Source organism: Macrobrachium nipponense, chromosome 15, assembly GCF_015104395.2.
Source record: "Macrobrachium nipponense isolate FS-2020 chromosome 15, ASM1510439v2, whole genome shotgun sequence".
Lineage (NCBI taxonomy): Eukaryota > Metazoa > Arthropoda > Malacostraca > Decapoda > Palaemonidae > Macrobrachium > Macrobrachium nipponense.
Window position 1 is genome coordinate 17,301,229 of NC_087208.1, and position 26,273 is coordinate 17,327,501.

General features: G+C 47.8%; 1 protein-coding gene across 1 annotated transcript in view; it reads left to right on the plus strand.

The window, feature by feature from the left end:
• Positions 1-22,823, plus strand: part of LOC135226630 (uncharacterized) — a 110,640-nt gene extending 87,817 nt beyond the window's left edge. Inside the window, exon 7 of the mRNA XM_064266344.1 lies at positions 22,639-22,823. Within this exon, the coding sequence (XP_064122414.1) occupies positions 22,639-22,823 (185 nt within the window). The remainder of the gene's footprint in view (positions 1-22,638) is intronic.
• Positions 22,824-26,273: the final 3,450 nt, after the last annotated feature.

The window sequence follows — 26,273 nt, forward strand, 5'->3', positions numbered from 1 at the left end:
TGTTGGGCGGGTTGACCTCCACGCCCTCCTCTGAACTGCCTACCCTTGTCGCTCTACCTGAGCCACGCTGGCGAAAGTGGCCTCGCGCTCTGCTACCTCTCGCCTGCCCGAAAGGGAGGGTAAGCCTGACTTTCATAAACAGGGTTGAAGGCCGGCGAGAGTGCGTAAGAGGTCGAGGGTTGCGACTGAGGAGACACAAGGAGGATGGGTTGGGTCTGTTTTGAAGTTGCAGGCTGTCCCCTGTTGGGTAACTGGGACGGTCTGAACGAATTGCTGCTGCTGCTGACGTTCTGGTAAGGCTGGAATCTTCTACCAGCCTTCTTTGGTTTCTTACCAGCAGCGGGGGCGGATTCTTGTTTCCTCTTAGAGGGAGATACCCCATCTAGCTCTGCTCTGGTTGAGCCTAGCAGCCTCATGGTGTACCTCATTCACCGCGGACTCTGGAAAAAGCCTATTAGGTTCGTGCCTAATAGTGCATTCCTGCAGAACGTGCTTTCGAACAGTTGCTCCTAGCTAGAAGAAGTCGAAAGCATCCGTCTGAACCGATTGAAGCTGAGACTTGCCACTGAATCCATTCTTAAATAAAGGTTCTGTGCCATACGATAAAGCAGCCATCTCAGTAATGATTAGAGATTGAGGGATCTCCCAAACCTAGTTCGAGCGTCGAACTCTGCCTGAATCAAGGTATCAGGCAGCCTTGGAAGCTTTTCACCAAACTGGTCCATTGCACAGTCCGGTTTGAGCTTACCAAGCGTGAAAGTGGAAGGCAAGTTCTCCCACAATTCCCCGAAAGCTGGGAAGAGCGGAGAAGTAGACTCCGCTTCCCTCAGTTGTGGCATGGGCTCATCCTTGAGGACTGCCTGAAGAGTCGCTTCCACTATTTTGGTAGCGAACGGAGAGAAGCCTCCTCCTTCGTCGCAAAAATAGTAAAAGGACTCTTGAAAGCCTGGAGCTTGGTGTTGGTACACTCCCAGTCCTCAAGGCAGTGAACCCATTCCCCGCTGAGCGTGCTCTCCTACTATAAAGCACATGCTCTCTGGTGATGCTTGTCTTCCCTAGTGAGTGCCGCTGCGGTCAGCCTAGCATACCCAATGAAAGGCTGCGTCAATCCCGAGGATAAAACTCGAAGTCCTCAATCCTTCGAGTTCCACACTCCGGGACAGAGATCATACCGTCCTTGAATGGAGCGTAAGCGGCTACTCTCCATGGGTTTATCCATGGAGAAGGCTGGTAGCGACTCATAAGGAGGTAGCTGGGGAATACCAGCACTTGCTACTGGGAGACTGGGTAAGGAACCTGAGCAAGCCCAGCTACTCGGTCCTCATTCTCTCTAACTCTGTTAGAGAGATCTTGGATGGACTGGCCCGACTGACTCAAAGTGTTCGACAGTTGTGCGAACATCTGTTCGAACTTGGTTCCGAGGGCGGAGACCTGTGGAGCCGACCATCTCTCCTACCTGTTGCATCACCACTGCTGAGAAGGCAGTGGGATCAAAGGTGCTCGGTCCCGCTACTCCAACCGGCGTTGCCGGAGTGGATGCGGTGGAGGCCGGAGAAGGCATTGGCTCAGCAGGAGCGCGAGCCTTCTCCTTAGAAGCCTTGCTTCTAGAGCTCTTGGAGTGTGAGGAGCTCGGCTTAGCCTTCACCGCGTCAGCATAGGAAGTCGAAGACTTCTTAGCTGAAGAAGACGACGACGACTTTTTAGAAGTCGTCTTAACGAGGGTCTTCGGTTCTCTCTGTCCCTTCACCTTTGGGGGTACAGAGAGAGCGGGAGAGCGGGCAGGGATCTCAGATCCCGAAAATCCTTGGAAAGAGGCAGTAGAAGAAGGGACAGGAGAAGATCCAGGAGCGCCCAAGGAAAGACCTTGGGCACCCGACACACCTACCTCAACTAACAAATCCTCTGCACCTACCGCCATAGGCTAATATTTAAGGTCCAGGGTTGCGACATCTGGGACCGTCTCCTGCGTGGCCACGGCCCCTAACGACTGCTGCACCTCTTGCTGGATAGAAGCGATGAGTGGGGCTGCAGAGATGGGGTCAACATATCCTGTTGACTTGCCGCCGGGGAAGATCTGAATGGCCAGCTTCTTGTCCAGGATGTATGGCTGGCCCTTGGCGGCGTTCTTGCCGAAGCCGCCCACCCAAGCCTTCAGGGTTGCTAGGGTCGACTTCCCTCACACCGGCAGCCTGAAAGAGAAGGCGAAATGAAGCTTCTAGTGCCGGGGACGGTTACAAGCTTATAATTAAGTGTTGTTAGTAATACGATAAAGAAGTCTACAATCGACTTACCCCCCCCACCAGCTGACTGACAAGGTCGTAACAGATGGAGCAGGCTTCCGGGTTGCCAGACGATCATGGCGTTGTGATTCGTGGCACATGGGGCGTGAGTCCTGCACTCATCGTGGGCGCATGGGTCGTACAAGGTCCGCATTGGCACCCTAGGACCTGACAGTTGGTAGCCTGTAAGTGGAAAGATACATAAGCATCAGGAGAACACTTACAGCCTAACAATTGCTCCGCTGCATGCCGGAGCGGTAAGTTAGATAAACCAGAGCCCGCCCATAATACGTGTGGTAACAAGAAGGTTGGCGTCTGTCCCGCTACGCCGGAGACAAGAGAAAAAATCCAACCAGTGTGGTGGTGAGGTATGAAAACCACGACGGAGAATGACGGAGATGGTATACACACAGTCTATAATACTAAAATTCATCGTAAAAATTATGGGTATATCCTTAAAAATAACAAATAATCATCGAACTTTCCTCCCCCGTCTACTAAAGAAGAGTGCCCGGTAAGAAGCAAGCTCTCCTCCGGTAGCGGGGGAAAAAAAGGGAAGGATATAGTAGCAAGCAATAGACCACGAGAAGTGACCACCCCGCCCGGTAGCGGAGCCAGACGAACTATAACCAAAGGTGCCCCGGCTGCGGCGGAAGGCTCCGTTCATTATAGTGGGGAAGGGTGGGACTGGGGGGACTGAAACAACTGGGAGGGGGTCCCCGGCGTAACGCGGCGGGAGAGAGAGAGGGGGGGGGGGTGGGCCCTACTCCTCCCGTCCCAACAACTACCCTCTGGAGACCCCGGTACCCGAAACAAGTGGTCGCCCTAAACCCCAGCTGGGGAGAACCCCTGGCCTCCTCAGAGAAGAGGGAGGAAGGCTACTGAGGTTGTCATAGCAACCAAGGGGTCCCCCAGACCCCTCCCTACAGCCTATACCTGTAGGGAGGGAAGGGGAAGGGAAGGGTAGGTGCGATGGAACACGTGACCGCCAGTGGCCTAAGCTGCGATAGCAACACAACCGTGGGAGGCCACGTGAACCAGGCTGTACCAATCATGGGACATGCACCTAGGCTAGCCTAACACCCTAAAAAGAACTAAAATTACATCATAACAGGTGGAAAAGACACTTTTAGTAAAAGAAAAAGAAGCCCAGGAGGAGGCAAACTGTTCCGAGGAACAGAAGACTACTCGGAGCCAGCGATAGCCGATGAAGAGCAAGAGCCGGGATGCTGGGCCAGAATACAGAATAGCCCTAAATACCAAACTAAGAGAATGGTAAACGGGCTAACCTAGCTAAAAAGACGATGTAAAAACGATGAACGTGATATCGTAAGCCCATAAGTACACGAAGTCCCAGTATGGAAGACCGGGAATTCTAGACAAGAGGCAGCATGGCGCCGCCACGAGCCGACCGAGAAACCGTATATGACCTATTAGAAGGAAAATACTGGTCCCTGGAAGACTAAAATACAGTAAAATACTACTTAACTTAGCCGATGCGATGGCAGCACGTTACATGGTAAAGAAGAGGAGATAAATCCAAGAGATTAGCACACGTGAAAAAATGCGTCCAACGCGTACTGCTAAATATTAAGGATGACCGCTAGGGGCGCTGCTGTCCGTGGCGTCCTTAGTAGTAGTAGTAGCGGCCGCATCACCCGTTAGTATCAGCTCTCTCTAGTGGGGATTTTGGATTGGAAGGTCTAAATGGTGAATGACTCGTGGTAGTGATCCCACTCGCCCCTATTCTAATACCGACACTTCTTTTATAGAGTGAGCGAGTCAGTTTTACTGACATTTTCTTAATTTTGTTTTTCTCTGGTAAGATTTAGATTAATTTTGCCTAGAAAGAATGATATTAAGGATCCTTTCATAGGCCGACACGAGCTGAGCCCAGAAATAATAATAATAATAAAACTTTAATTACAAAATTCATAATGGTCGTATTTTAAAGAGATGAAAATTACCTTTCCATTTCACATGTAAGGATAATTCCTCTTTCTTACTGAGATGAGAGAATTTTTATGGTAGATGCACGTGTTTATTATATTTTCAAATAGTAATAATAATAATAATAATAATAATAATAATAATAATAATAATAGAAGTAGTAATAATATGATAAATAATTTCAAAAGAAAATTCTTCCCTTTGTCTTTTTCTGTATCAATTTCCCCACCTCAACTCGAGTGACACTCAAGCTTAACAATGCCATACAATGGTCAACGAATTTAATGGTTTTATGTAATCTCTCTCTCTCTCTCTCTCTCTCTCTCTCTCTCTCTCTCTCTCTCTCTCTCTCTCTCTCTCTCTCTCTCTCTCTCTCTCTCTTACTGAGATGAGATCATTTTCATGGACGTGTATGTAATAAGTTTATCATTAATATTTTCCAATAATAATACTATAAGTACAAAATTCATATCTGAGTATTTTAAATACAATAATCATTCCATTTCTCTCTTTTAAACAACTCTCTCTCTCTCTCTCCACAAGATACTTGTCATACATTTGGTGTTTCTATTTTTCTTCCTTTTATCTCTCTCGCTCTCAGCAAAAGAATTGATAGCAGACAAACATAATTGCCACAGTCCCCTCTCTTTCTCTCTTCTCTGGAGAAATATATGTATTTATGGGAGGGGGAAAAAGTTGCCTACAGACGTTCATTTCAATCTATTGAAACCTAAGGAGTTATTTCTCTCTCTCTCTCTCTCTCTCTCTCTCTCTCTCTCTCTTTCTCTTGTATTTTAATGAAAATATACAGTAATTTGTGAATACAAAGTGTTGCACATGAAAAAAGTAAATTAGTGATAATTTTAGAGATACGGCCCTAAGAAAAATTGCAAATTAGTAGTGAAATTTTCCCTGAGGACATGTTTTCAAGAACGTCGTTCCGGCTTACGACGATTTTCGGGTTACGACGCGTCTTAAGAACGGAACCCCCGTCGTAACCCGGGGACCGCCTGTATATGATTGGAGCCCACCCTCCGTCTCGTACCATGGATTTATGTTTATGAGCATAAACAAACAGCTCTTTGCAGTGTTCTTCTCTGCCCCAAAAATGGGTGGGGCATTGTTATGTAACCAAAACAAATATAAAATTAGTGCAACCCGCGAATTTTGGGATTTTAATTGCCGGCAAGTGAAACTCTTAGCTATATAATTACGGGGTAGGTATAATGAAAACTTTATTTTATCATGATAGTGTCATTTTATCTTGGTGTGCTGTGGATAAAAAACATGATAGTTTGGTACTTTTTTGGTGCGAGTGCAAAATTTTCTATAGTACTCGTAATTTCTAATTATTTTACCTACATAATACTCATAATTTCTAATTATCTTACCTGCATAAAGTTATTTGTTCCGATACGTATACAAACCCTCGTTCCTTTAACAATAGGAAGGTATTTAGCGGCAGCTGAACCGGTCGTAAGCTTCGAACCAGGGGGTTCGGTAGTTAACTACTTGTCCGGCAGTTGGCGGTCAGCTCGACTGCGAGGAGAGGAGTCACTTTGCTTTTCTGCCCACTTCTTGTCGTATGCTTTGTTTGCTTCACTGCGTGAAGGCTTTTTTCTTTCTCCTTTACTGTGTGTATTTGTGCAAGGATATACGTAAGTACGTGTGTGTTTTTGCATATCATACAGTGATTATTGTGAGTATTGTGATTTGAAATGGAATCCCAAGAGCCGGAGAGACCCCCTCGCCCCCCCCATCAGCTGCAGATTGTGCCCTGGTGTGGAGGGCTGTAAGTTTGGGGCCTTTCGGTCCTCTGTTGAGGTTGACCCTCATGAGTTTTGTACTCGGTGTCGAGGGCGGGAATGCTCTCGCACTGAGACATGTGATGTATGTGTGTTTTGGTCGGAGGAGCACTGGGAGCGCAATGGGGGGAGGAAGAAGCCGCGTAAGCTGGCCAAGGAGTCGTCGGAGGGTTCTCCGGCTACGCCCTTTTTTACAGACACGTCTTCTTTTCTCCCTCCATCTCAGCTCCCTCGTATGGCTCCTTCCCCTTCGGGGGAGGTTTCTCGCTCCTTCTCCTCTCTCGATCAGTCGAGCGTGGAGGTGGGGGGCGCGAGATACTCCGACATCCAGTTGTACTTGGGGTCCGTTCGCTCGGGGTGGGAACTGTCCCCCCCGGGCGAGGGGAGACCCCCCCCCCCCCCACTACGTCGCCCGACTTTTCCTTCCTCAGATCTGCTTGCCATGGGGGACGATCTCGGACGGGCCTGGTACTCGCTGGGGCTCTGAGGGACACCGACAGTTCAGGGGCTGCTGAGTCACCTGGCGAGAGGGGCCATGCCGGTAACCCACGGCCCGACCACCACGACTACCACGACGGTGTCCACGCCTGGCTACTCTGCTCCGCCACACCTGGTGTACACCCGGCACGTAGCCACGGTGACCCCGACAGCTGCTGTGCAGGTGCCGTTGCTGGAGGTGATGATGCCTGCTGTGACGCCGCCACCTGGTTTTGCCGCACTTGCTTCAGCCCCTGACTTCCGGTGTCCCAAGAGCTCTCCCCTGGACCTGCCTCCTGTGCAGAGGATGCTGCTGGTTCCTGCCCCGCCTCCTGTTCCTGAGTATGCTGCCGCTCCAGTGCCGGTACCAGTTCCTGCCGCCGTCGTTCTTGCCCGTGGTGTTGCTGCCCCCACCCCAGATCCTTCCGGACAGGTGCAGTCGGGCCCTGTTGCTTCGGCAACTGCCCCAGCTCGGTCCTGGTTGGAAGACCTGACAGTGGTCCTGAGGAAGCTGATGAAGAAGAAGAGGAGGAAGGTGTCGTTGTTGTCTTCATCGTCTTCTTCGTTGTCGTCGTCTGCCGCCGCTTCCCCTTCAACTTCTAAGGCCCCACAGCCGAAGAAGAAGAAGGTTACCTCCTCACCCCATAAGAAGGCTCGTCCTGAGACTTCTAAGGGTCTGTCCCACTCCGGTGGGACGGTTGGGACTTCCACTGGTCCTCCTGTTCCATCGGGAACGGGGCCCTTCTCTCCTTCTGCAAGGAAGAAGAAGACGGGGACCAGAGGAGCGCCGGCTAACACCTGTACCTCCTCACCTGGCACCAGAGGTTCTGCCTCGGCGCCAGGTACCGTCTCGGCCTCTCGTTCGCGGGAGGTACCGAGTGTACGGTCACCTGCAGGTGACCGTACAGCCAAGACCCAGGCAACCGAGTCTGCTCGGTGCCAGGATCCAGGCGCGGAGCGGAAGACTGGCAGGGGTCGCTCAGGTGACTCCCACCAGACCAGCAATTGCTCTCGCGGCGATACGCTGGTACCCAGGAGGGCTGACGTGACAGTCCCAGACCGGTCGCAGGCTAAGGCGAGGAAGCGGTCCCCTCAGTCGCCTGAACCAGCCTTGGCTGGTCCAAGCGGCATAGCGCGCCGTAAGGACAGGCCTTGCTCCCACCACGACAGCGAACTCTGCAGGTCCCCTGACCGCCGCTCCTACCGGGACCAGGCGGAAAGGGGGACCAGCAGCAGCTCTTCTGACGCTCGGAATCGTCACCGCTGTTCTCGGTCCAGCCACTTTCCCCGGGAGAGCCGCTCGACCAGGCCTGCAGCTCGATTGCCACCGTGGGTTGGTGACCACCTGCAGCCCCCTCAGCACACTGGTTCTGCCGGTGGGCGCAGGGTGAGCGTCAGGTCTTCCTCTCCTATCCCTTCAACTTCCTCGGGCTACACCAGGAAGAGTGAGGCGATCAGGAGTGAACACGAGGGGTGCGCTCCTCGCAATCCCACCACGACGCCCTACGAACCTGGCACAGTCCTAGGGCCGACCAGATTGTATGCGTAAGTGGCAGGAGGAGAACAGGAGAGGTCTGTTGTTCCTCCTGTGGAAGGAGGAGGGTCTCGGGAGGCGTTCTTGCTGGACTGGCTTGACGGTCCGTCTCCGCAAGATGCAGTCACTCCTGAGATCCAGAGGTCGTTCTCGGAGGTTATTGCGCTGATTAGTCAGCAGAACAACCTTGGGGAAGGATCGCCGCTCCCACCCTCCGAGCCCACATTGGGTTTGGAGTCATTCTTGGGACCCAAAAAGGAACCCAGGACGACGATGGGTCTGCCGCGATCAGCCTTGGCTGACAGCGTATTGAGCCAAGTGGACGCTCTCTTCTCCGGACAGGAGGGTTCGCTTCGGTCCGGTAGGTCTTCCAAGCTCCTTCCCCCACCTCTACTGCAACAGAGGCGTTTCTATGTGCCTTCAGAAGACCCTCTGCCGCCCAAACAGGTTAACCCAGAGCTAGCTAGGCTAACTCCGGGGGTGTCTCTGCAGCAGCTCCTGTCGGAGAACCTCTGGTTCTCGCAGCAAGAGGCACTTGCCTTGGAATCTACCGCAGTGGTAGCATTCCAAGCAGTCTCCTGGATCGACCTGTGTTCCCTTACAGTGTTGAAAGCCGCGGCCTCCTTGGGGAACATCACTCCTGAAGGGGACCCGGCTTTTGTGAGACTGTGCCAGTCTGGGGGTAGGGCCATCTCCTACCTGGCTCACCAGACGGCTAACCTGTGGGCCAACCTGGTTCTCCGGCGTAGCGACGCTGTTCTCACCTGAGTGACCAGGGCAGCTGGGCGCGAGGAGGCCCTGGGTCTTTGCAACGGACCAGTGCGGAGTTCCTCCTCTCTCTTCCCCAGAGAGATGGTGGAGGCTGCGGTGGAACAGCGGCGCACTGACGACAGTGACCGTCTCGTCCACCAGGCAGTCGAAGGTGGCTGGGCAACCTCGGACAACTGCGGCTAAGCCCAAGAGTTAATTAGCGCTTCCTCTGCAGCTAAGACGATCACCTTGTCGAAGCCAAGAGGAAAGACTCTGCCTTCGACTTCTACTGGAAGGAGTGACCGTAACTAGCCCTCCTCCCAGTCCTTCTCTCGAGGAGGATCTGGGAAGAAGTTGAAGAGAGGAGGGAAACGCTAGGGACGGCATTCCTCCTCACCTGCTGCCAGAAGTTGGGGGCTGCCTGGCGAGCCATTGGGCAACATGGCAGCGCTACGGAGCGGAGACCTGGATAGTGAACATCCTTTGGGAGGGATATTTACTACCCTTCGAGTCTCGGCCACCCCTCACCTCCAACCCGGTCCATCTGCAAACCTCCGTTCCTGGCTCCAGGAAGTAGAAGCCATGCTGAGTAAACGTGCTGTGGAGATCATATGAGATCAGTCGCCGGGCTTCTACAGTCGACTTTTTCTGGTGGAGAAATCCTTGGGGGGCTGGCGCCCAGTGATAGATCTCTCTCCCTTGAACCGATTCGTTCGCCAGACTTGGTTCACGATGGAAACAGCACGATCAGTGCTCGATTCCATCAAGGAGAACGACTTCATGCTTTCGGTGGATCTGAAGGACGCGTGTTTCCAGATACCCATCCATCAATCCTCCAGGAAGTACCTCCGCTTCATCCTCGACAGGACGGTGTACCAATTCAGGGCACTTTGTTTCGGTCTCTCAACCGCCCCACAGGTGTTCATGCGTGTGTTCACGCTGGTGTCGGCTTGGGCCCACACGGTAGGGATACGTCTTCTGAGGTATCTCGACGATTGGTTAGTCCTGGCGAGCTCCCGCTCGCAGTTGCTGCAGGACAGAGATCGACTCCTCGAATTCTGCCCCGATCTTGGGATGGTAGTGAATTACGAGAAGTCAGACCTCGAGCCCAAGCAGAGGATGAAGTACCTGGGCATGCTGATCGACATGGTAGCACGGCGAGTCTTCCCCGCAGATTCGCGTATCAGCAGGTTCAAGGAGGCAGCAAGACAGTTCCTGTCTCTACAGGAGCAACCAGCTCAGCAGTGGCACGTCGTGATCGGTCACCTGTCTTTCCTCTCAGAGCCACTCTTCAGCAGGTAGCAGATTTCCTTGTCTTCCTTCGCCAAGAGAAGCTCCTCTTCGTCTGTGCAGTTAAAGGATACAGAGCCGCCCTGGCCCTAGTCCTTAAACTGCGAGGTGTGGATATCTCCTCCTCTTTCGAGATCTCCCTCCTGATGAAGAGCTTTGAGAGGTCTTGCCCACCTAGGGAACTCAGGCCCCCTGGATGGGATGTGACTCATCCTTAGGAGTTGACTCGTAGACCTTTCGAGCCACTCCGAGAGTTGTCAGACAGAGATCTGACCCTCAAGACCCTCTTCCTGCTGGCCCTGGCATCAGCGAAGAGAGTAGGAGAACTTCATGGTCTTTCCTTCGACGTCAAGCATTCCAGGGGATGGGGATCCGTGACGCTCGATTTCGTCACGAACTTTGTAGCGAAGACTCAGAATCCTTCGTTCCCTGACGACTGGTTTGAGTCTTTCACGATCCCCTCCCTGAAGGACTTCACCGATAATGATGCGGATGAGATGCTGCTTTGTCCTGTGAGGGCGCTATGGCGCTATCTGAAGAGAACTTGACACCTCAGGCCTGAGTGTCGACGCCTCTTCGTTAGCACTGGTAACGTTAGCACCGAGGTTACCAAGAAAGAAGTTTCCAAGAACACTCTTTCTTTCTGGCTGCGTGAGGTGATCAGGAGGGCGTACTACACGGATGGTAGTGATGACACCTGTAACCTTCGTCCGAGAGCCCACGAAGTCAGAGGTATTGGTCCAACCCTTGCGTTCTGCAAGAACTTCTCCGTGGCGCAGGTTCTGAAGGTAGGGGTTTGGGCCAACCAGACCACCTTCACTTCATTTTACCTTTGGGATATTACCCACAGGTCCTTGGACACTTTTTCCATGGGACCCGTGGTGGCTGCTCAACAAGTTGTGTAGTCTACCCAGCACCCGAGCAGACAGAACAGCATCGCATCCTTGTGTGACTGCATGAATGGACAGTTAAAGAGAGTGTGACTGGCTTCTCTTCCTCCTTCGTTCTTCTTTTCTACCTGTGGGCAGAGGGCCGCGGTTGTCACTACGCTGAGCAGTAGGCCGATGCAGGTAAGCTACACAACTGAGTTCCATCATATCCCTCTCAGTAGGGATAGGAGTGTTTATCCGCCACTCCCCAACAAGGGGGGGGGGGGGGGGGGGGGGGGGGGGGAGTGGAAGCCAACAAGAGACAAACCCATGACTTCATTTAGGCTCTTGAAGTAGGAACTAGTTTTTGCCTTTTGCTATTTATTAGAGGTACGCTTGCCTCCCTCTTATAAATTTGGTCCAGAAGTCTGACCACTGATCCTGCGGTGCACACCCCGATCAGCTGGGCAGAGGCTAGGATCCCTCCCTGTGAACTTACGACCAGGGAGGGAACCAAGGTAGGACGAACACCAGTCTGTTCATAAGACTCAGATTCCACCCACCAAGACGTGAGTCTTCCTATTGTTAAAGGACCGAGGGTTTGTTTACGTATCGGAACAAATAACAATTTGTCGGAAATTGTATTTTTCCTAACTATATACGGAAATTGTATTTGTTCCGATACGTAATACAAACCATCGGTCCTTTAACAATAGGAAGTAGCGAGCGGCAGCTGGAACGGTCGTAAGCTTCGAACAAGGGGAGAACGGTAGTTAACTGCTTGTGGCGCGCGACTGGGAGGTAAACAAATCACTTTTGCTTTCGGCCGCGGGTTTGAAGGACGTGTTCGTCATCGCTCTCTGCCTGCTTCATCGTCGTATGCTTTGTTTATATTGTGTTTTCTACTAATGGTTTGTTTGACTTGAAAATGAAACTGCAAGTACACTGTTTTCATTTTCATTACTTAATTATGAACCAACATAAAGCTATCGCCGTAGATGCGGCGATTTCCTCTCTTTTCATGAATCGAACTTGAATTATGTTCCTCGGTGCCAGAGGGACGGGCGCGCATCGCGCCGAGTCTGTATTTTGGGCGAAAGTGTGTAATTGAAAAATGTAAGTACTCTTTTCAGTATATTTTTGCCCTGTGCGTTCGTTGCCGAGAGCGTGATTGCGCTCGGCACGAGCCTCTTATTTTGTATGATAGAATGCAATGAAGTGGATTCGCAATTGCAGTATTCTTTTCATTTTCATTTATTTATTTGCATCAATTTTAATTTGGATCAATTTTCGCTCTTACCAGGGAATTGATCCTTACGATTATTTTCTGTGAAAGTGAAATCGCAAGTGCAGTATTCTGTTTCATTTTCATATATATTTTATGATAGCATCATATTATTATGGATCAAGTTTCCGCTCTTACCCGGGAATTGATCTTTTCCCCTTTAAGTTCTATGAAGTGAATCGCAAGTGCAGTATTCTGTTTCATTTTCATATTACTTTTCACTGTCTGTGCGGGGGTAGGGGAAGCGAAGGTCTGCCAGGAAGTCGTCGGAAAGCTCTCCCGCGACTCTCTTGGTATCCAATTCTTTGTCTTCTTTCCTGCCCCCCGCTCAGCTTCCTTGTTGTATTTTGTATTTGGGGTCTTCCTTGCGTTCGGGGTGGGGCATGTCTTCCCCCCGTGCGTGAGGGAACCCCTCTTACTAATCTATCTGTGCTACCGCAGGTGCTACATCCGTGGGAGACGACCTTGGACAGGTATGGACCACCGCGGCTGGCGACGGGCGTGCCTAGCATCCACGGGCTGCTGCAGCGTCTAGCGAGGTCTGGGGCGGTCTCCACTACTACCTCCACGGCCGCTTATGCTGCTCCCCCCCGCCTGGTCTACACTCCCCATGCTGTGTCGGTGACACCGTCTGCCGCTACTAGGGCCGTCGCTGCCGTACCGAGGGGGGGTTATATGCCGCCGCCGCCTGTGTTCTTCGTGTTGTCCTGCCCAGACTTCCGCTGTTCCAGCAGCTCGCCCCTGGACCCGGCCGCCAGTACCCAGGTTCCTGCTGCTGCCGATGATTCTACGAGGCGATGGCTGGGCCTGCCGTACCTGCCGCTGATGTGGTTCCCGCTGCTGGCTTGGCTGTCCCTTCTGGGTCTACCGCTGCCGCTGTTCCTGCTCTCCTGAGCTGGTTGCTGTACCTGTCGCTCCTCGTTCCTGTGCCTGTCCATGCTGGTCCTGCCCACTGTGTATCTTCCCCAGTCCCAGGTCCTTCCGGACAGGTGCAGTCGGGCCGTGTTGCTTCGGCAATAGCCCCGGCTCCGGCCTGGACGGAGGACCTGACGACTGTCCTGCGTGAGCTGACGAGGAAGAGGCAGAAGAAGAGGAAGGTGTCATCTTCGTCTTCATCGTCTGCTGCTGCCTCTTCCCCTTCGACTTCTAAGGCCCATAAGCCGAAGAAGAAGAAGGCTGCCTCCCCCCCTAAGAAGTCTCCTTCGGGAACTTTTAAGGGCCCGTCCCACCCCGGTGGGACGGGGGGTCCTTCTGCTGGTCTTCCTGCTCCTTTGGGAGCGGGGCCCGTCTCCCCTTCCGTAAGGAAGAGATAGACGGGGACCAGAGGAGTACCAGTTAGCGCTGGTACTTCCTCGCCTGGTGCTAGCGCGATGCCGCTACGGCAGGTTCCAGCTCGGTCTTTTGTTCGTGAGAGATCCCGAGTGTACGCTCTCCCTCGGGAGACCGTGCAGCCAAAGTTTCGGCGCCAAGACCGCGGCACGGAGCAGAAAGCTGGTGAGAGCCGCTCAGGTGACTCTCGCCAGACCAGCGGCCGCTCTCGCACCGACCACCTGGTAACCCCGGGTTTTCCCCCTAAGAAGGCTCCTTCAGGAACTTCTAAGGGCTCGTTCCACTCCCGTGGGACGGGGGGGTTCTTCTGCCGGTCCTCCTGCTCTTTCGGGAACAGGGCCCGTCTCCCCTTCCGCAAGGAAGAAGAAGACGGGGACCAGAGGCATACCGACTACCACCGGTATTTCCTCGCCTGGTGTTTGCGGCGCTGCCGCTACGCCAGGTTCCGGCTCGGTCTCTCGTTCGCGAGAACTTCCGAGTATACGATCTCCCCGCGAAGAGCGTATAGCCAATTTTGGCGCCAGAGTTCGCTCGGCTCCAGGACCGTGGCACGGAGCAGAAGCTGGTGAGAGCCGTTCAGGTGACTCTCGCCAGGCCAGCGGCCGCTCTCGCAGCAACCAGCTGGTAACCCTGGTAGACGTGACTGTCTCTGACCAGCCACGGGCTGAGGCTGGGAAGAGGTTCCCCCCTCTCGATCGTTGGTGCCAGCCTCGGCTGGTACCAGCGGTATGACGCGCCGCGAGGACACGCACCGGTCTCACCGCGACAGTGGTCTCTGCAGGTCTCCTGACCGCCGCTCCCACAGGGACCGGGCGGATAGGGGGACCAGCAGCACTCCTCTGCACACGAGATCGGGGCCGCTGTTCTCGGTCCAGCCGTTTCCCTGGGAAACGGCTCAACTAGGCCTGCAAGTTGGCGATCGCCTGCAGCCCTCCAAGCCCGCTGGTTCTGCCAGCGAGCGAAAGAGGAGCGTGTCATGTCTTCCTCTCCCGTGCCTGCAACTTCCTCGGTTTGCACCAGGAAGAGCAAGGCACAGTGGGGTGATCGTGAGGGGCATGCCCCGCACGATCCCGTCATGACGCCGTAAGTACCAGGTACGATCTTCGGACCGACCAGGACGTACGCGCAAGTGGCAGGAGGAATCCGAGAGGTATTTATCGCAGTTCCTCCTCCTTAAGGGGGAGGTTCTCGGAATGCTCTTGTTCGAGGGGCTTGATGATCCTACTCTGCAAGATGCTATGACTTCCGAGATCCAGAGGAATTTTGTCGAGGTTATGGCGCTGATTCGTCAGCGCAACGACCTCGGGGAGGGATCGCCGCTCCCACCAGCGGAGCCCACGTCTCGGCTCGAGTCGTTTTGGGGCCCGAGAGGGAACCCAAACTGACGGTGGGCCTGCCGCGATCAGAGCTTGCCGATTCTGTCTTGAACCAGTCTCTCTCGTCTCCGGATAAGAAGGCTCTCTCAGATCTGGCCGGTCGAACAAGCTACTTCCACCTCCTCTACTGCGACAGCGGCGTTTCTACGTGTCTTCGGACACCGTATTTAGATACCCCTCCGGTCCTCCTGAGAGGTTTCGACCTCGATGAGGACTGGAATGAGTCGGAGGACGGTATCGGCTCTCTCCTGTCAGGTGTCGATCAGCCCCACCCAGACGACGTTTCACAGTGGCGGCAGGACCCTTACCTACAGGGCGAGTTCGTAACCCTCCTTGGGAAAACGTTTTCTCCTGACGATACGTTTTCCCAGACTCTGATGGCTGCTCCTACTCTTCTCCAACTGCTAGTTCCACTGGGAAGGCGAGCGAGTATCCAATTCCTCCCCCATTCCCTCTCTCCTTACGGCTACGAGGGAAAGGGGAGGGATCCTACAGAGATTTCTCTGTAGGATCCCACGTTGGGGACTGCGCTACCGGGGGGACCTTCGGGTCCTACTTGACGTAAGCCCCGGTCGTTGAGGAGGGATCCTGCCCCATTCTCGATTTCTACGGGAATCGAGAGGACCACCAGCCGATATCGTTTGACGAATTCGTGGGGTTTTGCAGACTGCTTAGAATTCTACGGAATTTCTAGCGCATTCAGAGTGTTCGAGTTTTTAACGATCTCCAAACACTTAAGCGAGACCACGGTCCAAAGTGAGCGAGACGAGAATCACCGATAATTGTTACACGATAACTGGGAACCTCGCCTATGCTCGAATTCCTGGAATTTCTAGCATTGGGAAGAAGACTGCTGCTGAAAGAAGACTATCTCACAGTAGGCGACCAACCTGGAATAGAGAAGAACAGACGGGAACATCCAGTTTGGCTTGAACTATCGTCTTAGTTATTCTGTTCACCATTGAGCTTTCCTTCGAGGAATACTTCTCCTTCACTCTCATTGATAGAGATCGAAGGTGGTCGATCTCCAATCCTTATTTTGTTTTCTTGAAGGAAAGAATTTAGGATGGAGATCGTTGTTCAGAATCCTACAAATATACTATGTATATTAACCTCGCGACATGATTCTGCTAAGCAGTTGAATTGTCCAAGGGGTAGGCGCATATCCTAGTTACTCTACGGATTGCGACTTAGACAAGGAGTATTCTAATTGAACTGCAACTCGGGGTTGCCTGCAACCTCCCAGGAGTTTCCAGTTTCAATTTTATATACTTATGGTTTTGTCACGACAACACCATTTCAGCTTTTGTATTTACCGAAATTCGTTTCGCCTAAATATATTGCTCGAGCATATCTTTTTATGCTCGGTGGTTCTAGCCGAATGCATTCCTTCGTGGAAAGGATTACTTGGCAACTCAGGATGACGAGTCAGCGACAGCTACTGCGTATTGAATTGCCCGAGGCATTTCAGTACCAGCTGCCGCCTCGAGATGCACGGTTGGTTATGTCTTTCTCCCCTGCTTTGATTGAATACCAACCGTATCTCTGCCCAACAATCACGGGACTTAAGTTCTCATGATTAACGGGGATTCTCGCATACATGAATGACCATCTACTGCTGTGACGCTCGATTCATCGCCTTCAGTATTGCGAGAATTTACAACAGAGATATCTCTTCGACTTTCATCTTTCTGTTTACCGCACGGTAACTAGAATTCTGTAATAGTCTCTTGCTGCATCGCAACTGCGATAATGCGAATGATTTTTTGCGGAATCTGAGTTTGTCCCTCAAAATATCTCGTATTCGTAGTTGTGCAATTATTCATTGTTCACCCCGGATTAGCAGATGTATTGAAAGACATCGCCTACTCCCACACCTGCCAGCTCTACTTCCAAACGTTCAGCCCATGAGAAGCAGTTCAGGCGGCTCTCCCCTGTGTTTCATTACTGAAGAACGCCCCGCTTTCATTGCAACTACGACTTCTCACCGGACAGCAATGAAATAGCGGTTAGCGTTTTCAGTCATTTGTAAGCACAGGTTCTGAATCTTGAGAATCTTTCTCTCGATTCGTCTGTGAAGACGTAGGTTGCATTCAATATCTACCTTCGTCTTCAACGGCACATAGTGTTGTTTCTCCTTAGCTGAGATTCAACAACTATGAGATGTTTTGCCTTCAGAGACCTCGGTCTCTAGAAGGCAGTTGACTTTCGCCTGTTGGGCACATGCCTTGAGAGAATCATCACCTCGCTGTCCGGCATTGGTGACAAACAAATACATTATTTGTTTGGTCTCTCGGCATAACCCTTTAAAGGCGAAGGTCACGTGACTTACTCGGATGCTTGGACAACTTGCCTCACTTCCGATACCGAACCAGTCAGTCGGCAGCTGTCAGAGCGCCCGAGTCAGTTACGAACTACGCTGTGGACTTAGTTCGGTTGTTACAGAGCAATCATTACTTCGTCTTAATAGCTTGTCACAGTACCCATACCATCGACACCCACCATGGAGTGTCGGTGTCCTATCCACTACCAAGAACTTCGCTGCATGGGGATAGGAGGATGCGAGACTCTTCGTGGCAAACGGACAGACCAGTATGGGTACTGGACATCACCGAAGTAGAGAAGAGGGATAGGTCATGCAACTATTCCCTTCTTTTCCTCTGAGGAAACTGCATGATTTTTCCTGCGAAGTCAAGCATCCAGGGGATGGGGATCCGTGACGCTCGATTTCGTACCGAACTTCGTAGCGAAAGCTCAGAACCCTTCGGTCCCTGACGATCGGTTCGAGTCGTTCACAATCCCCTCCCTAATGGACTTCACCGCCTTCGATGCGAAGGAGATGCTGCTTTGTCCGCAAGAACTTCTCCGTGGCGCAGGTACTGAAGGCAGGGTTCTGGTCCAACCAGACCACATGCACCTCCTTCTACCTTCGGGATATTGCCCACAGGTCCTTGGATCCTTTTCCTTGGGACCCGTGGTGGCTGCTCAACACGTTGTGTAGCGAACCCAGACCCTCGCAGGCTGAACAGCATCGAGTCCTGGTGTGACCGTAAGAATGGATGAGTGAATGAGAGTGTGACTGGCTCCTCTTCCCATCTTTTTCTTTCCCTCTACCTGTGGGTAGAGGGACACGGTCCGTCACCCGCTGGATAAAGGACGAAGATGCAGGTGAAGCTACTCAACAGAGCCCTCCATCCCTATCCCTTTCCACTATGGGATAGGGAGCGTAAATATCAGCACTTCCTCCAAACAAGGGGGAGGAAGTGGATGCCAGCTTGAGACAAACCCATACTTTATGTTGCCTCTTGCAAACAGGAACAAGTTCTTGCTTGCTGGTACGAAGAGATACGCTTGCCTCTCTCTTAGTACTCGGCCCAGAGGTCTGACCATTGATCCTGCGGTGCACACCCCGATCAATCGGACAGAGGCTTGGATCCCTCCCTCGCTCTTACGACCAGGGAGGCATTCCAGGGATGGACGAACACCAGTCTGTTCATCAAAAGACTCAGATTCCTCCCACCAAGAAGTGAGTCTTCCTATTGTTAAAGGACCGATGGTTTGTATTACGTATCGGAACAAATGACAATTTGTCGAAATTGCATTTTTCCTAACTATGACAAACCTGAGGTCCTTTACATATACAGGCAAGTCCCGCGGGTTACGACGGGTTTTTCCGTTCTTGAGACGCGTCGTAAGCCGAAAATCGTCGTAAGCCGGAACGACACTTGGAAATATGTCTTAAACTAATAAAAAGTTATAAAAAACCTTACTTGTAATCCGGTTGGTTTACACTACATGTTGTTTCCTGTAGTTTTATGTACAACCTGGAGTTATTTTCATAAAAGAAGCTGGTTCTTGAAGGTAAAAACTATTGTAATCCTCTGGTGACACTACATTCTTGAAGTTTTATGTACAACCTGGAGTGATTTTGCAAAATCTTGAGGGCTACAAGAACAGCTGATTACTATTTACATATCATATAGACTAATTAAAGTAAATGTATCTTTAAATAGGCTTATATATTAGTATCAACAAAACATTTCCTGCCATGAGTCAGAGGCCGTTTAATGAAACGAACACTTCTCTGTCCTATCTGTTCAGAAAATAAACGTTACGTCAATCCCCGAGACCATTGTCGCCAAAGCGTCTCTCTCTCTCTCTCTCTCTCTCTCTGATCAAATTACATTGGAAACTTGACATACGATTGCCCTAATATACAAATGTTTTGAGATATAACAGAAAATTTGCGAAAATACAAGCTTTGATATACAACGAAATATTTGAGATACGATTTTGCGATGAGTGGTTAGTTGTATAGGCGACCGATAAATGGTCGTTCAGTCTGTTTGTTTGTTGGTGCTGCATGTTAACACGTCGTTGTTTAGTTCGTTGTATTTGCGCCTATTTTTCGTGTTATTTTGTCTATTTTATTATTAACCATGGGTCTCAAAGCTAAAGACAAAGCAGGTGATAAGAAAAAACCCCAAGAAAATGATTTCGATGGAAGCAAAACATGAAATTATAGCAAAGCATGAACGTGGCGTTCGTATCGTCGATTTGGCAAACGAGTATGGTCGAAATCCTTCTACAATATCCACGATCATCAAGCAGAAGGAAGCTATAAAAACCCCCGAGACCATTGTTGCCAAAGCGTCTCTCTCTCTCTCTCTCTCTCTCTCTCTCTCTCTCTCTCTCTCTCTCTCTCTCTCTCTCTCTCTCTCTCTCTCTGATCAAATTACGTACTGTATAATGTCTCTCTTTGGATACTTCGATTTTGCCTAATATTGAGGGCTACAAGAACAGTTGATTGACTATTTACGTATCATATAGACTAATTAAAGTAAACGTATCTTTAAATAGGCTTATATTATTAGTATCAACAAAACATTTACTGGCATGGATTCAGAGGCCGTTTAAAAAACGAAACGAACACTTCTCTGTCTTAACTCGAGCCGTCGGAAGACGCCTCTCTCTCTCTCTCTTCTTCTCGTCTCTCTCTCTCTCTCTCTGCTTCCTCTTCTTCTTATCAAAATTACTGGATAATGTCTCTCTTTGGATACTTGTTAAATTTGCGTGTAATCTAACCAAAAAATTCGTTTTGTTCATTATATGGTGGAAACCAACGCAATGATTTTTTCATTATTTGCGCCTTTTGGGACTGTTATATGTAAAACTAGTATGTATTCATTCGCCTTTTCGGAAAACTAGTTCCGCATATGAGGCGTCACTAAAAAAACATAGAAAAATACAACATAAAAAGTGTCGAAAATCATCATAATCTCAAACCGTTTAACGAAACGAACACTTCTCTGTCCTTAACTCGGAGCGTCGGAAGACGCCTCTCTCTCTCTCTCTCTCTCTCTCTCTTCCCTCTCTCTCTCTCTCTCTCTCTCTCTCTCTCTCTCTCTCTCTCTCTCTCTCTCTCTTCTCTCTCTCTGATCAAATTACTGGATAATGTCCCTCTGGTACTTGGTTTTGCGAGTAACAACCAGAAACTTCGTTTTGTTATTATTACTGGAAACAAGCAATGATTTTTTCATTATTTCGCTTTTGGACTGTTATATGTAAACTAGATATATTCATTCGCTGAGGAAACTATTCCGCATATGAGGCGTCTAAAAAACAAAAAATAGAAAAATACAACATAAAAAAGTGTCGAAAATCATCATAATCTCAAACCGTTTAAACGAAACGAACACTTCTCTGTCCTTAACTCGGAGCGTCGGAAGACGCCTCTCTCTCTCTCTCTCTCCCTCTCCTCTCTCTGCTCTCTACTGATCAAATTACTGTAACTCTCTTTGGATATTGGAATTGCGTTGTAATCTAACCAGAAACTTCGTTTTGTTATTATTACTGGAAACAAGCAATGATTTTTTCATTATTTGCGCTTTTGGACTGTTTATATGTAAACTAGTATGTATTCATTCGCTCGGAAACTAGTCCCGCATGGAGGAGCGTCACTAAAAAAACATAGAAAAATACACATAAAAAGTTGCCGCTGTCGAAAATCATCATAATCCAAACCGGTTAACGAAACGAACACTTCTCTGTCCTTCATTAACTCGCAGCGGCGGAAGACGCCCTCTCTCTCTCTCTCTCTCTCTCTCTCTCTCTCTCTCTCTTCTCTCTCTCTCTCTGATTCAAATAAGATAATGTCTCTCTTGGATACTTGGAATTTGGTTGTAATCTAACCAGAAATTCGTTTTGTTATTATCTACTGGAAACAAGCAATGATTTTTTCATTATTTGCGCTTTTGGACTGTTATATGTAACACTAGTATGTATTCATTCGCGCGGAAACTAGTTCCGCATAGAGGGTCACTAAAAAACTAGAAAAATACAACATAAAAAGTGTCGAAAAATCATCATAATCTCAAAATTTTTGTTTGTAATCTAACCAGAAACTTATTTTTTATTAATATACTGTGCTAAACTATAAAGGATTTTTATCATAGTATGCGTTTTTTAAAAGCGTCGTTAACTCGGAGCGTCGGAAGCGTCAGCGTCGTAACCTCGGAACAAGCGTCGTAACCCAGGACGGATTTTTCCATTGAATATTTAAGAAAAAGCGTCGTAACCTCGGAACGTCGTAAGCCGGACCGTCGTAACCCGGGACCGCCTGTAGTCCCTCCTCATGCCACCCCTCACTCTGCGTTTTTTGCATGGGCCAAAAGCAAAAGTGATTTGTTTACCTCCCAGTCGCGCGTCGGACAAGCAGTTAACTACCGTTCTCCCCTTGTTCGAAGCTTACGACAGTTCCAGCTGCCGCTAGCTACTTCCTATTGTTAAAGGACCTCAGGTTTGTATAGTTAGGAAAAATGCAATTTTCGACAAATTGTCATTTTTCTTTACTATACAAACCTGAGGTCCTCATGACACCCCTCACTCTGCGTTTCCTAGGGCCTAAAGCAAAGTGACTCCTCTCCTCGCAGTCGAGCTGACAGCCAACTGCCGGACAAGTAGTTAATTATTGAACCCCCTTGTTCGAAGCTTACGACCGGTTCAGCTGCCGCTAAGTACCTTCCTATTGTTAAAGGACCTCAGGTTTGTATAGTTAGGAAAAATACAATTTCCGGTAAATTGTTATTTTGGGTCTTTTCATGCTAGTCTATAGAGCAATCATTCAGCTCCAAAATGAAACAAAATTGAACAGTCTACCTTGAAGGTTGTTGGAGCTACATGCCTTTAATGGAGAAAGTTATAACTGTATAGAGAATTTTGTGTGTTTTGCTTCTCTTATGGAAACTGTACTGCTATTGTTCATGGTTTTCTTGACATAACTATAACTGCATTGCGATAACTAGGTAATTATCCAGTTGTGCTGTGGCTAAAAACAAACACTTTTATCACAAAAAGTTTTGTTGGGGGGGCACGTGTGAAGTTCAAAATTTTCTCTGGGTTACTTCACTTCTAATCAGAAACATGGAAGGATACCTATTAATTCTGGTTATTATTAGTGCTTTTCTTTCATTTAGATTTTGTTTATATTTTATTAATCCATACTTAATGCTTGCTGCAATGAACATTAGCAGTATTGTTCCTTTCTTTACTGAAGTGTTTTCATATAGTATTTATCACAACATTGATTGATCTTATGGGGTTTTGAAGATGTACTATTTTTATCGATTTATTTATTTTTTGTAGTGTTGAGTTTTCCAGCTCTGATATATGTATTTGTCTTTATTCTTTTTAAGTGTGCAGTCCAGCGACGGGGCAGCTCAATTCGCCAAGAGCAGATGTTACTGTAAAACCAAGCTTAAAGGGTAATATATCTCCTATTGTAGCACCAACTTCAGGCTCAAATGTCATTGTCCAGCTAGACAATGACATAAATCCACAGCCAGGATGCAGTAAACTGGTTTTTCTGCGTCAATGGTAATGGTACAAAAGAAAATCTGCATTTAAACTTGGTGCCTCCAAGGAAAGCATCTCATCGCACATTCAGAAACCCCAAGGTTTTGTGGCAGCAACAAGAGATAGATCCTTTGAATCACTTTTACCATTATCTCCAGTTCAGAGAAGCTTTTCAGAAGAATGTCCCGTTGATTTGCCTCTAGATTTGCCATCTCCTTCAATACATCAGTCTCCATGTAGTAAGTAGTTCATTATGCGTAGGTGTAGTTTCTTTTTATGGAGAGGAAAATAATTGTTTGTGGCATATATAATTTCAGTAACTAAGGGCTTGTTAAATGTAACAGAATGTGCTCCAGTACAAATAGGTGAATAAGTACTCTAATCTTGTTATAGGATTTTTTTTTACCTCCCTTGACTTTTTGCTATCATAGTACAGGCAGTCCCCGGGTTACGACGGGGGTTCCGTTCTTGAGACGCATCGTAAGCCGAAAATCGTCGTAAGCCGGAACGACGCTTGGAAATATGTCTTAAACTAATAAAAAGTTATAAAAACCTTACTTGTAATCCTTTGGGTTTACACTACATGTGTTTCCTGTAGTTTTATACAAACCTGGAGTTATTTTCATAAAAGAATGCTGGTTCTTGAAGGTAAAAACTATTGTAATCCTCTGGTGACACTACATTCTTGAAGTTTTATGTACAACCTGGAGTGATTTTGCAAAATCTTGAGGGCTACAAGAACAGCTGATTACTATTTACGTATCATATAGACTAATTAGAGTAAATGTATCTTTAAATAGGCTTATATATTAGTATCAACAAAACATTTCCTGCCATGAGTCAGTAGGCCGTTTAACTGAAAACGAAACATTCTTGAGTTTCTCTGTCCTATCTGTTCAGAAAATAAACGTTACGTCAATCCCCGAGACCATTGTTGCCAAAGCGTCTCTCTCTCTCTCTCTCTCTCTCTCTCTCTCTCTCTCTCTCTCTCTCTCTCTCTCTCTCTCTGATCAAATTACATTGGAAAACTTGACATACGATTGCCCTAATATACGAATGTTTTGAGATATAACAGAAAATTTGCGAAAATACAAGCTTTGAATATACAACGAAAATATTTGAGAATCGATTTTGCGATGAGTGTTAGTTGTATAGGCGACCGATAAATGGCGTTCAGGTCTGTTTGTTTGTTTGGTGCTGCTTGTTAACACGTCGTTGTTTAGTTCGTTGTATTTGCGCCTATTTTTCGTGTTATTTTGTCTATTTTATTATTAACCATGGGTCTCAAAGCTAAAGACAAAGCAGGTGATAAGAAAAAACCCAAGAAATGATTTCGATGGAAGCAAAACATGAAATTATAGCAAAGCATGAACGTGGCGTTCGTATCGTCGATTTGGCAAACGAGTATGGTCGAAATCCTTCTACAAATATCCACGATCATCAAGCAGAAGGAAGCTATAAAAACCCCCGAGACCATTGTTGCCAAAGCGTCTCTCTCTCTCTCTCTCTCTCTCTCTCTCTCTCTCTCTCTCTCTCTCTGATCAAATTACGTACTGGATAATGTCTCTCTTTGGATACTTCGATTTGCCAAATATTGAGGGCTACAAGAACAGTTGATTACTATTTACGTATCATATAGACTAATTAAAGTAAACGTATCTTTAAATAGGCTTATATTATTAGTATCAACAAAACATTTACTGGCATGAGTCAGAGGCCGTTTAACGAAACGAACACTTCTCTGTCCTTAACTCGGAGCGTCGGAAGACGCCTCTCTCTCTCTCTCTCTCTCTCTCTCTCTCCTCTCTCTCTCTCTCTCTCTCTCTCTCTCTGATCAAATTACTGGATAATGTCTCTCTTTGGATACTTGGAATTTGCGTTGTAATCTAACCAGAAACTTCGTTTTGTTATTATTACTGGAAACAAGCAATGATTTTTTCATTATTTGCGCTTTTGGACTGTTATATGTAAACTAGTATGTATTCATTCGCTCGGAAACTAGTTCCGCATATGAGGCGTCACTAAAAACATAGAAAAATACAACATAAAAAGTGTCGAAAATCATCATAATCTCAAAATTTTTGTTGTAATCTAACCAGAAACTTATTTTTTATTAATATACTGTGCTAAACTATAAAGGATTTTTATCATAGTACAGTGGGGCATCGCTTCATTCACGGATCAGTATTCACGGATCCAGTTAATCACGGGGTTTTTTCTGGACCGTTTCTCATGTACATCACTGGTATGAATCGCTGCATCACGGGCGGGTTTGTTGTGTTGCGTATGCGATGTTTTTCGATCAGGCTAACCCTACGGCCGTGTCCGATAACTACCAACATTCATTTAAAGACTCATATAATGATATTAACTGACATAAAGGTAATAAAACCATTCTCACCTAATATATTATTGTCCTATCATCGAAATAAATAGCCTATTCAAGGTTTTATGTACGACGTTCATTGGTAGGCTAAGCGTAGTTGCAGTGCGATAACCACCAACGTACACAAACATTCACATTATGATATTAAACTGACAATAAAGGTAAATAAAACCATTCTTACAGATATATATTATAGTCATATCTTCATAATAAATAGCCTATTCGAAGAATAATTCCACATCATTGCACTCGAAGTGGCCAGCCACAAAATGTAAGCATATACCTTTACGTACGAAAATGGTTTATGTATACGGTTGCGTTCAAAGCGACATTTTTTTGTTTTGATAAACTTTTAGAAATTTTAATAGTAGTGGTAGTGTAATTACAGTATAATAACATTAAGGCTAAAATTAATTCGAACTTCATTATTATTTTGGCAGTATTCGTATATAACTTCTCTGAACAATGAAGTCATACAAACGCTATTTGTCATAGATTATCGTAAGTATTGCTGTTTGTTATTGGCGACGAAGCGTAAACGAAATACATAAAAGCATTTTTTACCTTATATTATTATCGTCATATCTTCATAATAAAAAGGCTATTCGTGGAGTAATTCCATATCAGTGAATCAATTTTATCTATGCGAGGCCAGCCAGCTGACAAAAATGTACGTACGTATATGAAAATCAAATTATGGTAGCGTTCACAGCAAGATTATCTTTCGAAATTTTTATAGTACTATTCATGCTACGCAGTAATATGTTTGGAATATACGTAACATTAATTTTCAATACAAAATATCATCGTTATTTTGTAGTGAATAATAGTTTAGAATTATCATACATACACTGCATTGTTATGGGTTTGTGCCAGTGGTAAAACAACCAAAATAACGTTCTTTCTTTAAGTCAAACGCATTTAGGAAAAACATGACATAGAATCGACTTTGCGACTTCGTTCACTTTGATATTTTTAACGATACAATAACTATCATTTGTACTACTAAAACCATCTTCACATAAGTAATTTTTCGTAAGATATGTGTTGTTACAAAAGCTAGCTTATACATAAAAGGCTTTTTATAAT